This window comes from Eumetopias jubatus, unplaced genomic scaffold (genome assembly GCF_037043125.1).
Source record: "Eumetopias jubatus isolate StellerSeaLion01/CBP00866 unplaced genomic scaffold, mEumJub1_p1.0 scaffold_1, whole genome shotgun sequence".
NCBI classification, from domain to species: Eukaryota; Metazoa; Chordata; class Mammalia; order Carnivora; family Otariidae; genus Eumetopias; species Eumetopias jubatus.
In genome coordinates this window covers 66,716,451-66,732,165 of record NW_028274807.1, presented here as the reverse complement: position 1 = coordinate 66,732,165, position 15,715 = coordinate 66,716,451, and the positions used below count along the sequence as shown (strand labels likewise).

The 15,715-nt window shown below is 41.0% G+C and overlaps 1 protein-coding gene across 11 annotated transcripts in view; it reads left to right on the top strand.

Moving 5' to 3' along the window:
* Positions 1 to 15,715, top strand: part of PARP9 (poly(ADP-ribose) polymerase family member 9) — a 28,839-nt gene that overhangs the window by 9,933 nt on the left and 3,191 nt on the right. For 10 of the 11 annotated variants that reach the window (XM_028110698.2, XM_088024735.1, XM_088024729.1 and 7 more), the window contains 5 exons: positions 752 to 970; positions 3,685 to 3,745; positions 7,677 to 8,057; positions 12,470 to 12,606; positions 13,252 to 13,426. In XM_028110698.2, coding sequence (XP_027966499.1) covers positions 752 to 970; positions 3,685 to 3,745; positions 7,677 to 8,057; positions 12,470 to 12,606; positions 13,252 to 13,426 — 973 coding nt within the window. Of the gene's footprint in view, positions 1 to 751; positions 971 to 3,684; positions 3,746 to 7,676; positions 8,058 to 12,469; positions 12,607 to 13,217; positions 13,427 to 15,715 lie in introns of all 11 variants that reach the window. The other variant, XM_088024741.1, reaches the window with a different exon arrangement.

The window sequence follows — 15,715 nt, the reverse complement described above, 5'->3', positions numbered from 1 at the left end:
TGGTGTCTTCCCACCAATGCCTGAGGTAGAGATTGGCAGATTGGCTTTCTGGCCAACTCTTCACCTAAGACACATAAAATATACACATTAAAGAGTGGGGGGACCCACTCAAATGTGGAGAGAGGGAAACAGTCCCCTTCTCTGCCTTTGTTTATCCTTATTTTGTCACCATTTCTGGTCCTTCTTTGACTTTGACTAAGAGCCCTCTAATCCCAAACCGGTCCTCCAGTCACTATCTACCCCCCAGTTTTCCAAGGCCCTTCCACAGACGACCTTCCTGTACTTCAGTTTGGATGTTGAAATGTTGATGGAAAGTTTAAATCTGCCAAATATATTAGCACTTCTCGAGAAAAAATTACATAGAACGTTAGGACATATCTTAAAGATGTTGGATAAAGCTGCCTATGGATTTTTCCCTCTGTCTCCTTTATTAAACTTCCAAGAGCTCTTTGTTTCAACCTGGAAGTGGCAGGTAAATCGGATAAACTGATGGTTGGCTCTCTGACCTGGGGAGATGTATAAACTGGGAGAAATCATGGCACCCAAACAGACCCCTCAGTGATTTCTGTTTCTCATCATCTAACCTTAAGGCTGTCATGGGTTCTCCACAGAGTGGAGCCTTTCCTGCTCTCTAAGGAGGCATGGCCATGACCCCGAGGGAGAGTAGAGGTTGGCATTGTAAGATATGGGCAGGATCAAAGGGTGAGTGAAGTTTTATTTTGACTCAAAGGCTGATCTGTTTTTCCTACAGATACTGAGAACTGCAGTGAAGGAATGTTTGGAGAAATGCCTTGAACTAAATAAAACTTCTATTTCCTTTCCTGCCCTTGGGACTGGAAACATTGGTATACAGAGCAGTATAGCAGCCCAGATTATGTTTGATGAAGTTTTAACTTTTGCCAAATGCCATTTGAAAAGACAATTAACTGTAAAGTTTGTGATCTTTCCAGAAGAACTGGAGACATACATGGTAAGCTAATATTTTAGAAATGTCCTATAGTTCATTCATTCATTCATTCATTCAGTAACATCATGTAAGACATGAGCTAAGCCCTGTACAGCACAGTGATGTTCTAACTTGGTGAATTTAATTGTTTTTTAATTGCCCACCTCTGACCAAGTAAAGCCTGTCATTAAAGCGCCATCTTACCCTGCTACCTAACTTCCCGCTTTTCCTTTGTTGGCCTTTATTCTCCCCCTGCTCCTGAAAGGTAAGCAACCTTTTAGTTTCAGTCTGGGGTCCTCTGCCCCTCGCTCTTCTCTCCTGCTCTGAGAACACAAGTATTCTTACAGTTTCTGCAAAGTCCTGTCTTCTGAGCCACCTTCAGACCCATACACCTAACCCTCTCTCATTTCCACTTGGTTATCCGATTGTCATCTTAAATCCAGCATATTTAAAACAAATTCCTTGTCTTCTCCTCTCCAATTGGTCAACTTCTTGGGGCAAGTTAATATACTTTTCTGTGCTTTAATTTCCTCATCTTTAAAGTGGGATAACAGGGGAGCCTGACTGGCTCAGTCAGTAGAGCACACAATGATCTCGGGGTTGTGAGTTTGAGCCCCACTTGGGGCGTAGAGCTTATTTGGAAAAAAAAAAAAGTAAAATAAAGGGAGGATAATAACTACCATCCTCTGGAGCTGTTGTGAGCGTTAAATGAGTTAATACACATAAAACGCTTAGAACAGTACCGAGCACACAGGGAAGCCCTCCATGAAGGCTAGCTGTTCTATCAGCTGTCATGAACTGTAATTCACAGAGTGCTGACCTGAAGACGAAACCAAGTGACTCGTTTGTTATCTTTTCTTCCCAATTAGATTATTAATTCTTTCACAGCAGAGGTATCTTTGACTACTTTTGCCATGTCCCCGGTACTGTCCCCAAATTCAATCAATTGTTTAACTTCTCTGTAGGTGACCCCGAGGGAAGTCAGTTGTGGTCTGATACGAAAGGGAGGGACGAGTGTGTAGGGGAGTGTGTCCGTGTGTCTGAGTGCAGAGATCTGTGTGTCCAGCTTCTTTAGTTTTCACTTCACCTCAGCTTTTTGTTTTATTTATTTATTTGTTTGTTTGTTTTTAAAGATTTTATTTATTTATTTGACAGAGAGAGACAGAGAGAGAGGGAACACAAGCAGGGGGAGTGGGAGAGGGAGAAGCAGGCTTCCCGTGGAGCAGGGAGCCTGATGTGGGGCTCGATCCCAGGACCCTGGGATCATGACCTGAGCTGAAGGCAGACACTTAACGACCAGGCCACCCAGGTGCCCCTCAGCTTTTTTAGAGCGGGCAGATTAAGCTGAGTTTCTAACATGTGAGAAGGTCCCTGATATATTCAGCATAATTAGTATATAGTGCTGTGCTGTTCTGCCTTTAAAGTACCATCTCTGAACTTTATTCTTGCTTAGCTGGGACTTCGAGAAGGGGCTGCCATGATGTTAAGGAAGAATAAAAAAGGAAAGGAAATAAGATACAGCAACTTAAAATGGATTTTCAAGACAGGTTTCTGATTCTGCCAATGGCAACATCCAAGTGCTAGCACAAGCTCCCAAGCACGGGTCTGGGTTTTGGGTAGAAAGGGCCTTGCTCGGTGCCTGGCAGACAGAGTGGCTCTGAACACACTAGTCCTCTGACTGCTCGCTCTTCCACCTCACAGCCTGTCTCCAGGTGGGTGGTTGCCATTTTCTCTCTCCCTGCAAGAAAACAAACTCATACTTGTTCTAGCTTCCTCTTTTTCTGCAACAAGTGTTAAGGTTCTTACTCCTTTTGCTGCTTGACTAGGCACAGGGAGGTTTGTAGCATTTGTTGATATTCATTGCTGACATCTCTGAAGGTGCAGTTGGGAAGAGATGCCCACTGTGAGCTCTCATTAGCAAATGTCAACCAGCTCCAGGACACCAGTGTGTCTCTTCCACAGCTGACCTGCAAGCCAGTTACCCAGTGAAGGAGCTCACCTTTCAGATACAGTGAATCATCCTGTCTTGCAAATGAAGTTCCCCCTAAAGCAGAGCTCGATCGATGGGCCCAGATAGATGCCCCTAGCACATCCCTGAACAGCTCAGGAAGTACCATCTTCCTACAAGGGGAATGAACTGCATCTAGAAAAGAAGGTTCTTTCTCTTCAATACACAAACAAAAATGAATGTGGCAGTTAAAAAAAATAGGTCAACCACAATCTGAGGGCTCCCCTAGGGGATAATAATAAAGACAGCTGCCATATATTGCATCAACCAGGTACTGTGCTAAGGAGAAACTGTAGAACAATCTTTTCAAGTGCATTTCTGTTTATTAATTACAAGAGCATCTGCCTATTTTTGGCCACAGCCTTGGTTCAATGCCTAATATGCAATAATCAGAGCATTAATGTTTGTGGAATGAATGGTTACATTTTGCCTTGGGATATACATATACATTCTTTTTTTTTTTTTTTTTATACCAGGTTTTGGTTTTCCTTTCGGTTTTTCTATGCTGGTTTCCCCTAGGTGTTCTAATAGATCGTGGTATGACACAATTTGGTGCTGTGATTGCTGTTTCCTAGGACTTTCCAAAAGGCTGCTATGGATTTGTGGCAGTGGGGATGGGGATTGACAGAGTGGATGAGGCCAAGTGTGGTTTATGCAGGTAAGAAGAGGGACTTTGATGACAATGGCTAAAAGCCCCACTTACGACTCTGCTCTGTTTTGCTTCTTATAGGCTTTCAGCGCTGAAATGGCAAAGAGAAAATCCAAGCTACGTGATTTCAATAATTACAGTGGTGAGTAAGAAATTCACCGGCCTAGAAGTAGAGTCCACCCACCAGGGGCTCATCCTGTTCTTCATCATTTTAACTAATAGAAGGGACAAGAAGAAGAAATAAGCCAAATAGATTTTCTCCTGTTCGGATACTAACCTGCTCGGTATCTGAACATGATTCTATTTTTGCCCAGTCCAGTTTCATGATATGAATACAGAGAGGCTAAGCCAGTGTGGTTAGTTCCTTCATAGATAGCTCTCTATAATTTTTCTCTAAGAAAAATTCTGCCCTTCAATAAGCTGACTGAGCCAGTTACTCTTTCTACTCTGAATGGGGTCACATCTAAATGGGGTTACTCATTAGCCATTATAGAAAACACATCTCAGTCATACCAGATAATAATAAATGGATTTACCTAATGCTACCCAAACCTGAGAATCACTAGGATCATGACAGAAACTTTAAACAAATAAACAAACAAAAATATGTATGGCCCCCAATTCTACATATTCTGACTCAGGAGCTCTGGATCAGGGCCAAGTATGCATATTTTTCAGGAGCTCCTATTCAGTTTTGCTACTGAACTAGGATTGTAGATCACTGGACTTAACTCACCCTGGTTGATATTGGAGAAAGATTGACTGTGTCGTATAACTCCTTTCCTTTAGTGGAGTTTGAGTTGATGGAGTTGAAATGGCCTCATGACAACTGGGACGTATATACTTCTGAAATAGTCTTTTGATCTACAGTATTCTATAAATGTTAAAAACACTAGACACTCAACGAGCAATAGAAACTGTTAGGGTATTTCCCATGAGGGTCACAATGATTTGCTTATACACTTTAACAGAAGAGCTCATGTATGGATGTGCTGTGGTCCAGTGGTGTTGGAAATGAAGGAGGGGGTACTTGAAGAGCTGTGGTTTGTGACTGTGCCTCTTATGAACCTATTTATTTATCTGTAAAAGGAGGATAATGACAGACTTTTGTCAGGATAATTGGAGATTATGTACGTCAAAATGTTCTGTAAATTGCAAAGCATTAAACGAAGTCCAAAGAATAATGAATGAGAGGCTGGACAAACTACCTAGAGGGTCCAGAGGAGGGGGAGAGTCCTTCTGACCTGAAGGGGTTGAGAATGGCTTCCTGGACGAGTGGTTCTTAGTTGGGCTTTGAGGATGGCAGGTTTTCAATGACTAGAGCTGGTGGGGTGGGGCACCCAAGGCAAAAAAATGCAGAGAAGCAAACAAATGCAGTGCATATGTGGGGAACAAGACTGAATCTAAGGAAGGTAGATAGGAGGCTTACGTGAGGACAGTATGGAAAAGGAACATACAAATGTCTCTATGTTATTAGTCTGAATAATAGGGCCAGGCATTACCATTTACTTCAGTCATTTTTAAGGACATCTGTAAAAGAATTATAATTATAGTGCAAGACAATAATTGACATTAATAATGGCTAATGGTGATGATCTCAGATTATCAAGGAAAAGTTAAACTATTTAGGAAGGCAGGGAAGTGTGTTTTCATTAGAAATATTTAACTAATAAATATTTACCTAATAAACTAGTAATTTAGCTCATAAATATTTAACTAATGCATTTGGTGCTAGAAGTGTATCCTTTAGTGATCTGAACAATTAGTTACCCAGAAGAACAATTTTTCCCCCCCTGGTAATGATGGATAAATGAAGTATCACCATGTATTGCTTCTATTTTCTCCTAAAAAGTAATATAAACTCCCGGGCAGAACAAGGGTTAAAAAACAAACAAACAAAATCCCTATGCCTCCAATTTAAGAACACGTGTCACTTCTATTGTCCAAAACATTGGCTTTTTTTTTTTTTTTTTTTTAAACTCAGACCCTCTCTTACTTCTGGGTCTCTCCTGGTACTGTTTCATAGTTCCTCGTACCACCCAACTATTCCATCGGGGGGAAAGATGCTAATTACCACTGCTAACCTCAGATCCCTTACAGGGAGGCAGAATTATGTGAGTACTAGAGTCAGATTGCCCACACCTACTAGTCCTATAACCATGGGCAAGTTACTTAATAACTCTGAATAAGTTTCCTCATTTGTAAGATGGGGCTGTTGATAGTACTTATAAGGTTGTGAGGAGTGAACAGAATAATTTATGTGAAGCACTTAGAACAATGCCTAGAACATAGTAGTTGCTCAATTTACTTTTCCCCTTCAAGATATGTTTCTGAGATTCATCCAAATAGCTAAAATTCACTCCTTTTCATTGCTATAAGAATATTCCATTGCTGAAGGACATTTGGGTCATTTCCAGGTTTTTGCTGTTACAAAGGAGAAGGTGAACTTTCTTATACATATCTCCTGATACACACATACAAAAATTTCTTTACAAAATATAATTGTGGGAGTAGTTTTTCCAGTTTTATATCCATCGTAAATATATACAGGAGTTCCAGTTACTCTATATCCTTCCCAACACTTAATATTGTCAGACTTATTGTTTGCCAATCTGGTGGATAATTTTTCATCTCCCTGATTGCCAGCGAAGATGAGCATCTTTTCACACATATCTGGACCATTTGTGTTTCCTTTTCTGTGAAATGTTTTGCCCAGCTGAGTACTAGGTTCTTCCTTTTTCTTGATAATTTGAGAGAACTCTTTATATATTCTAGATACGGCCTCGCCTATGAATTTCCTCTCATCTAGTCCATTGCCCTCCAACTTTTTTTTTTTTTTTTTTTTGCAATTTGGGTTGAGAGTTATCCTAATCCATCAGAGATTCTACTTTTTTATATATATCTTTGCTCCTTATGGAGGGGGATTGTAGAAAAGGGTACATGTGGGTGGGTTGGAATCAAGTTCCCTGACCTTTTCTGCTGGGATATACCATGTCAAGCAGTAGAAGCTGCTAAGCTCCAAATTCTGTGGAGGCGTAAAATGTCCTGTTACATACAGATAAGATATCAAAAGGAATTCCAGGTAGTAGAGTTATGGGTATATCTTCCTTTCATTAAACTTGAATAATTTTCTAATTTATCAAAAATAAATGTATTATTTTTATAATCAGAAATACATATTTTTCAAAAGGAATTTTCACTCTTTAAGCTGTATGGCTTTCAGAGATGTTTGATTTCAAACTTGGTAGTAGCAAGAGGTTGAGGAAAATCTCAGTCAGTGGGACATAAAGGCATACCTTGTTTTATTGTACTTTGTTTTATCGTGCTTCACAGATACTGCTTTTTTTTTTTTTTTTTTTTACGAATTGAAGGTTTGTGGCAACCCTACATCAAGCAAGTCAATTGGTGCCATTTTTCCAACAGCCATTTGCTCACTTCGTGTCTCTATATCACATTTTGGTGATTCTCACAATATTTCAATCTTTTTCATTATTATTGTATTTGTTATGCTGATCTGTGATCAGTGATTATAACTTGCAGAAAGCTCAGATGATAGCATTTTTTAGCAACAAAGTATTTTTAAATTAAGGTAGGTACATTGTTTTTTAGACATGATATTATTGCATGCTTCCTAGACTACAGTATGGTGTAGATACAACTTTTATATGCACTAGGAAACCAAAAAATTCATTTGACTTGTTTTATTGCAATATTTACTTTATTGTGGTGGTCTGGAACCCGACCTCCGTATCTGAGGTATAATAGTGGGTTAATATCCAGGGTGATATCACAAGATTAACTCATCTGTGAACTGACAAATGCAACATAGCAGGAGCAAGGCATGATAAAACCAACCCCTTACGGGCTAAACTCTGCTCTAAAGGAGACTGTAAACCATACGTTTAGATTTCCTTCATATCTAGCACAGCAATCAGAGATAGGCACTTAATTGAAGCTGCTGCTGCAACAATGGTCATAATGTCCTCGGGGCAAATATTGGCCTTGGTGTTTTTTGTTCTGCTCGGGTTTAAAACCCACCTGCCTTCTGTGGATGTTTATGACAGTCTTTTCAGTCCCCCAGTTGACCAGAGAGGAGAAAAGAGAAAATGGGCTCAAAGCTAAATCTCCTGCCATCAGTCTGATGGGATCCAACCTGGAAAAGATGAAGGAGGCCCAAGCGTGGATCCAAAGGATACTGACCCCCCAGGACCACCATATCATTGAGAACAATCATATCCTCTACCTTGGGAAAAAGGAACATGACATTTTGACTCGGCTTCAGAATACCTTAAGGGTCTCTATCTCAGAGACTATCAGTCTGGAAAAGGCAATTTTAGAGATGAAAGGAGCCCAAGCTGACGTCATTGAGGTCGTTATGAACATTGAACTTATGCTGTGTGAAGTTCAGGAGGAGATGGCAAGAAAAAAGGAGCGAGCCCTTTGGAGCTTGTTAGGTGAGTAACTTTAAGTTGGAAAGTCAGCTCTTGCATCTATTCCTTATGGGTGTGAGTGCGTCTGTATGTATGTGGGTCAGAGATAGCATGGAAGAGAGAGCTAATCATGCTGGTTCTGTGTTAAGCCATAACCTCTTATAACCGTTTTTTGGCTGTCTTTCTACCAGCAGGGTTAATTAGTAAATGAACACACACACACAACGCACACACGCACGTGCACACACATGACTGGATTTACTTAATGATGAAATGGATTGCCCAAGAGGCAATTAAATGGAAAGCCTCCAGCAACGCAAGCCCAGGTTCTGGGGGAAAAAGTACATCCCTAATTCTACAAATGGAGCATTCAAATATAGACACATTCCACCTGATTAATTCATTTATTTGAGTTTTCTTGCATTTACGTATTTGTTGCTGGCAGCATTAGGAACCTTAAAATTACTTTGAGCTCTCTCACCAAAGTAAACCATTCATGCTGTGAAGTAACTCAAGTATCTCCCATTCAATGGGGCAAAAATTCATCACGATGACTGGGAATTTGGGTCTGGAGAGGTCCTTTTAACATGGTCCTAGAGCTAACTAGGAAAAGTACACTGTTGTAAATGCCACCTTGGGAAACAGAAGCTTATTTCATTTATTTACTGGACTGATGTATATTGTATCCATGATATGTGCCAAGCATGTGGTGGGTGCTGGGGATACAATTATAAGATGGACATTGTTTCCATTCAAAATCTAATTGAGGATACTGAGAAGCAAGCAAGTTAATTATGAAAGAGGAGGGTGAAAATGCTCTGTGGGAGCACCTCGGACAGGCACTGTGATGTTGCGATTTAGAATATATATGTTTCATCATTCAGATGATCAAAACATTTGTCACATATATTTGGCCTTCGTCCACATTTCTGGCTTACAGCACTCAAAGCCCTTGGATTTCCTGAGTGTTGAGAGTGATAAAGATGTCTTTTGTTACATTAAGGAGGTGACTTTGGAAAGCGCCTAAGGATGGGGACTGGTCACCAGGAGATCCAACTTGTGATTGGAGGATTGGAACTTTCGGTATCCCCCAGCTCAACCTCTGGGGAGGGCGCTGGATGTTGAATCAGTTGCCAATGGTCAATGATTTAGTCAGCTGTGACTAGGTAACGGACCTCCATAAAAACCCAGAAGGACAGGTTCAGAGAACTTCCAGGTTGGTCAGTACATGGAGAGCTAGGGAGTGTGGCTTGCTGGGAGAGAGCATGGAAGCTCCGCACCCTTTCCCCCTTCCTTCCTTGCCTTATGCATCTTTTCAGTCTGGCTGTTCCTGAGTAATACACCTGTATAATAAACCAGTAATCTAGTAAGTAAAATGTTCCACTGAGTTCTGTGAGCTGCTCTAGCAAATTAATTGAACCCGAGGAGGAGATCATGGGAACCTCTGACTTATAGTCAGCTAGTCAAAAGTACAGGTAACAACCTGAACTTGCAAATGGTGTTTGAAATCCAAGGAGCAGGTCATTGGAACCTTCAGTTTGTAGCTAGTCAGCCAGAAGCACAGGTAACAGCCTGGCTTTCGACTGGTATCTGAAGTGTGTGTGTGTGTGTGTGTGTGTGTGTGTGTGTGTGTGTGTGTGTGCGCGCGTGCGCGTGTGTTGGGGAGCAGTCTTATAGGACTGAACTCTTAACCTATGGAATCTGATGCTATCCTTGGGTAGATAGTAGCAGAATTGCTTGATTGTATATATGGGAAACCCTCCTACACACACAGACATTGGAATTGGGTCTCAGAATACCAATTTAGACACCTAACCCAGACTTGGGAGGTCAAGGGGAGCCTTCTCAGAGGAGGTGTCATAAATGGAGAATGAAGAATAGGTAGAAATTAGTAATGTAAAGAAACTTTCAGGCAATCAGACCATGGCAGGGTCTAGATTATGAAAGACTTTATAAATCACATGAGAGTTCAGAGTTTTTCTTGAAACAAGGGAGAGCCTTGAAGGATTTTAACAAAGATAAGGTCAGTTTCACTGTAACGTTGATGGGTTTGGTACAAAAATTCAGATGCAAATTTTCAAAGGACACCTCATTTTTACCTTGTGTTTGTAAAAATAATTCAGGTAGACATGGTCAAAGTGAGTGGGAGTTTACAATAAGTGTTGTATCCACATTCCCTAGAAAACCCAGTATCAAAAAACATGGACAAAAATAATACACGAGAGGGGCTCCTGGGTGGCTCAGTCGGTTAAGCATCTACCTTCAGCTTAGGTCATGATCCCTGGGTTCTGGGATCGAGTCCCACATCGGGCTCCCTGCTCAATGGGAAACCTGCTTCTCCTTCTGCCCCTCCCCCCCACGCTTTCTCTCCCTTTCTCACACACATTCTCTCTCTCAAATAAGTAAATAAAAAAATCTTTAAAAAATTAAAAACATAGGGATGCCTGGGTGGCTCAGTCGGTTAAGCGGCTGCCTTCGGCCTGGGTCATGATCCCAGGGTCCTGGGATCGAGTCCCACATCGGGCTCCTTCCTCAGCAGGGAGCCTGCTTCTCCCTCTCTCCCCCTCTGCTTGTGCTCTGTCAAATAAATAAATAAATAAAATCTTTAAAAAAAAATTTAAAACATAGAGCATAAAGAAATAGCATTCAAAAATAATACACAAGAATGAGACCAAAGATTATGATTTCTACTTAGCTTTTGAAAGGTAATGACTGTGGATATTTAAACTAATACTGGTATACTTCCCAAGAGAACAAGAGACAAACACTGGTCTATAAAGCTTGTGGCATTACTTTAAACTAACTGCACTCATAGGGTTGTCCCATTCTCCTGGCTATTGGCAGTTAGCTCTAAGTCCCTTGTTCTGCTGCAAGGTGGCACTTTTGATAGTTGATGACTAAGCATACCATTCCACAGCTGTGTTTCCGAGGCTCCTACACACTGACCCTCTCTCAACTAACAAAATGGATAAATTTTCAATGAGTTATTACTACAAGGAACATCAACTAACTATCCATCAGAGCTATACAATTTAAATAATGGAAGTTAGGTGTTTCCTCTTTTATGCTGCCATTGTAATCCTTCCTGGAGTGCTTCTGACAGTAGGAGTTTGTGGATCTTTGAGTCTCTGGCGTCCAACCCAGCACTGGACAGGTAATAGGAGCTCAGTAAATGTTTGCTGAACTCAGGTGAACTGAACTCTATTACTATACTTTATAAAGGTCAGCTGTTGCTCTCAAGATTTAATTTAGAGTATCTTCCTTTGAAATTTCCTGGCTTTGGAGTTTCTCTGATACGGAATTTTGTACCCCCTGCTTCCCAGATTTACAATTTGGCCCCTCTAGTGGATTTCTTTGGATTTATCATCTGCTTTCTGTGGTTAAATAATGTGCTGGGAATTACATCATTTTTGTTTACTTGGGTTTAAGTCAAACTGAAAATAAACTGAGGGGTGCCTGGGCGGCTCAGTTGGTTATCGAGCCCTGCATCAGGCTCCCTGCTTAGCAGGGAGTCGGCTTCTCTCTCTCTCCCTCTGCCCCTCCCCACTGCTCATGCTCTCTCTCTCAAATAAATGAATAAAATCTTTTAAAAAGAAAATAAGTCTTTTGGGGGTTTTCTGTTTGTTCACCTATACGTATATTTATTCCAACAAGGAGTTGCTAGGCAATAACAGGTTGTCCCTTGAATTTAAAAAGGAAGGTAGGAAAGTTAAGGGAGAAGGAACAAAGGAAGGGAAAAAGGAAGGAAGGGAGGGAAGACAGGACACCATAAACTCTTAATCTCCAAAGTTTGCTCTTTGTGGTTGGGTGCATATGAGAGATATATGTACCAAATATTTTGCCTTGCCGATTGCAGAAAGCACTGGTGAAAGCCAGCTTTGTTTTAGCTGTGTGATATTGGGCAAGTCACTTAACTTTGAGCTTCAATTTCCTTATTTGTAAAAGTGTGTTCGTTGTTCCAGTGGTGGTGGTGTAATGCCCAAATGAAGTTGAGATATGAAATATTTTTGAAAATCTTAAAAAAGTTTTATATAAATGTCATACTATTTTTCATCATTCCTTAATGTTGTGTTATGCCTGTATTTTTTTTGTTGATGAGCATCCTGGCCAGAAATAGAAACATTTCCTATTAGCAACACAGTTATATATCATCATTACAACATCGATGGGGGAGGTATATACTAATGCTCTTTTTTCTCTCACTCCCTCAGCCTCTTAACCCAAATCATGTGAGGACAAATTTATGAATCCCCTCTTCTATCCTGTGCCTTCTCATTATATTGTACTCTCCTTGCATGTCCTAAACATATAAGCCATACAATTAAACTGGCCAATCCATTCCTTTAAATTTCTATAACTTGTTTTATTAAATTTCTTTACAAACGTTTTTCCTCTCACAGAGCATTGAGACAAAGTTTTGTGTTACTCATTTTTAGGACAATGGACTGATTGGCAACCCCCAGACCAGGATGAAATGAAAAGGAATACATTTCTGAGATGCCTAAAGCTTTCAGCGGAGGAAATTCAGGATCAGAAGAAACAGTTTGAAAACTGTGGTTTGCAGGTTATAAAGGTATACTTAATTAAGGGAAGGATTTGACTTGTCTCGCCCTCACTTGGTTCTGTAACCAAAAGAAAGACTCACCTGCTGATGACTCTAAGCCAGCTGCTTATTGACCTGGACCCCTAGGATTAAGACTGAAAGGCGGGCAGGGGTGGGCAAGCACGAAGGGTGTAGTTGGAATCAGGAGGTAGGAATGATGTCAGGAGGTACAGAAGCACTGACCAAGCATCAGGGCAAACTTCTCTGCCTATCTTGAAGCAACATGAAAAGAAATGGAATAGCATGTATCACACTGTATTATAATTGTTTACCTATTTTCACCTCTCGCTAAACTGTGAGCTTTTAAGAAGGCAAAGACTGTCTACACTGTTGACCATTTCATTACCAGTGCCTGTTACGTAGAGATTGCTCAGTGAATTTTTATTACATGGATTTATCAAAGAAGGGACAGGGAATTTTGAAGAGACAGAAGTCAAAGTAGGAGAGGGGTGGGGCCAGGAGACTCTTAAAACACTTTATATGAAAAGCAAGTTGCATGCCAAGTAATATGCACATAAGATCCTTTCTCTTTGAAGTAGAGTATCAAGCGATGTAAATAGTGGTTCTCACTTTTTTTCCAGTTTTTTTTCAGTTTTTCATATCCTTGGGTCATAGGTGGAGAAAATAGACAATGCGGTTCTCATGGCTGTCTTCCAAAAAAAGAAGAAAACGATGGAAGGGAGAACACATGGGAAGCCTGTGAGCCACAGGCTGTTTCAGCAAATTCCCTACCAGTTCTGTGAAGCAGTATGCAGAGTTGGCTTTCAAAGAATGTACTCGGCGCCCTGCGGTAGGTGTCAGCCCCTCATCTTCAGGGCCTCTGTATGTGGGGATTGGTGAGCAGACCTCAGCAGATGACTCATCACTCATAGCATCCGTTGCTGGGGTGAGGGGGACCCTTGCAACTGGGATATAGTGATCAAGTAATTTGGAAAGGGTCATAGTTTTTGTTTTGTTCTTCATATGTTTTGTTGCTGTTGCATTTAATGTTGATAAAAGCTTTAGCGGTAAGATCTACAGTTCACTGTTTTTCTCTTTTCTGTGGGTTGTGTGTTTTATCTGCAGAGAGCACCCAGAAGCTTTTTTTTGGCTCAGCTCCACAAAATTATTATCAACACTACCAAACCTCACCCCTTAATTAAAAGGGCATTTTCCTGAACTTAATAAATTGCTCTTTTCTCTTCCATCTTCTTCATTTCCTATAGCCTGCTAGTGAATGAATTAGAGAGCATCTGGCAGGTGAAGTAAACAATATCTTAAGATCCTTTTCAGCTATGGGAGTTCTACTATGTGCAGCTTCCATGTCTCTTTTCAGTTGTACAACAATATTGCATACTTAATTGCTGTTTTGTCCCCTTTAGATCTCTCCGAAGGAGGCAAAGACAGTTTAGTAATAATCATGGAGGATACCTAGCCATGTGGCTTGATTTTGCCTGATCCATTGACTATGTTCTTGATCTTTACCTTTCAAAATATATAGCATGATCCTTGCTGTGAAGCCAGCTCCAAGTCTTGATTTCTAGAAAGCAAAGGGTCTGGAAATCATCATCTCTTTGCCCCCAGAGAGAACATAAGCAATACCTGGAGTAAAAATTGAACATGGAAAATTCCTGGGGTTAAAAATTGATAAATGAATCCCCACCCAGAAGTCTTTGAGTGTAGCCAGAATAGTGATATTGGCAAAATCTTAAAAATTCACAACTTCCGTTTGCTCCTAAACTCCTAACTGGCTTCTCTGCACTCCCCCCTCCTCCTCCTCCTTAAACTACTCTCACTAAGACCATCACTATCCTCCTATTTTTCAAATCCAGTAGTGCCTTCTTTTCAGTCCTGCGGCAGATGCTGCAAATTGCCTGACATCTGTACACGTCTTTCTTCCTAAAAGACACACATACCACCTCCCAAGGAAGATAGCCCCAAAGTCTCATCCTGTCTCATCATCAGCCTCAAGTCCAGAAAGTCCTCTCTTAAAGCCTAAAAGCAAGGTAATTGCCCTAACCTACTCATTATATAATGATAGGAAAAGGAGCAGGAAAACTGCAATAAAAACTCCCATTTCTAGGGGTGCCTGGGTGGCTCAGTTGGTTAAGCATCTGCCTTCGGCTCAGGTCATGATCCCAAGGTCCTGGGATCGAGCCCCACATGCTTCTCCCTCCTCCTCTGCCTGCTACTCCCCCTGCTTGTGCTCTCTCTTGTCAAAAAATAAAAAAGACCTTTAAAAACAACAAAACAATAAAACCTCCCATTTCTGAAGGGAAGAAGGAAAGTCACTGGTCCATACCACTAATCCCATGTTGCTGGACAGGGATAGTGAGGACCCAGTTCTGGGAGTGGACTAACACCCTTGTTTTGTCCTCTGGGAAGAATCTTCCTTATGTGTTGCCACCCTTGGTCATTTCTAGGCCCACTGGGGTTCATGGCCTATAAGCGGTCCATGGATTGCCTCAAGGACTAGAATGCTCTCAAGCTACTGACAGCCAGGCTTACAGTTTCTTCAGCAATATGGTTCCTTTAAAACCTCAGCAGGCATGAAGCCTGTTTACTTCTGGTCAATTTGTATCTTTAAAACCCAGCCAAAGGTCTTGTCTCCATCTAGTCTTTAAGCCTCAAGATTCTGGTCTTTTACCTACTGGCCTCTGTGCTCTGTCCATGTCCCTAGTTCTTAGCTTAAAGCCACTGCCTGAGGCGATTCAGATAATAAACTCATCGGGGAGATACTGTCCATAATGTGACTTGAGCCAACATGTCTGGTGAGCGTGCTTAACCAAAGGTGCTTGAGACCCAGGAGACATTTTATCACCACTGAAGTTGTTTTGCAACTCTTCTTTTTTAACCTAGTTTTCATATGGAGTACAAAGGTTCTTGGCTTTTTTTTTTTTTTTTTTTTTTACCCCTGCAAATTTCCAAATTATGGGACTCTTGGTCAGTTTAGATGGCCAACTAGAGGCAAAGGGGGCTTCTATTAATGAAGCTTTATATATTTATATTTTCTATCTTGGCTTTCATTCCAGCCAGTTCTGATTTCATCTCTTGCTTGTAGGACTTGGCTGAATGTAGCAAGAAGGAGCCTCCATGCTGC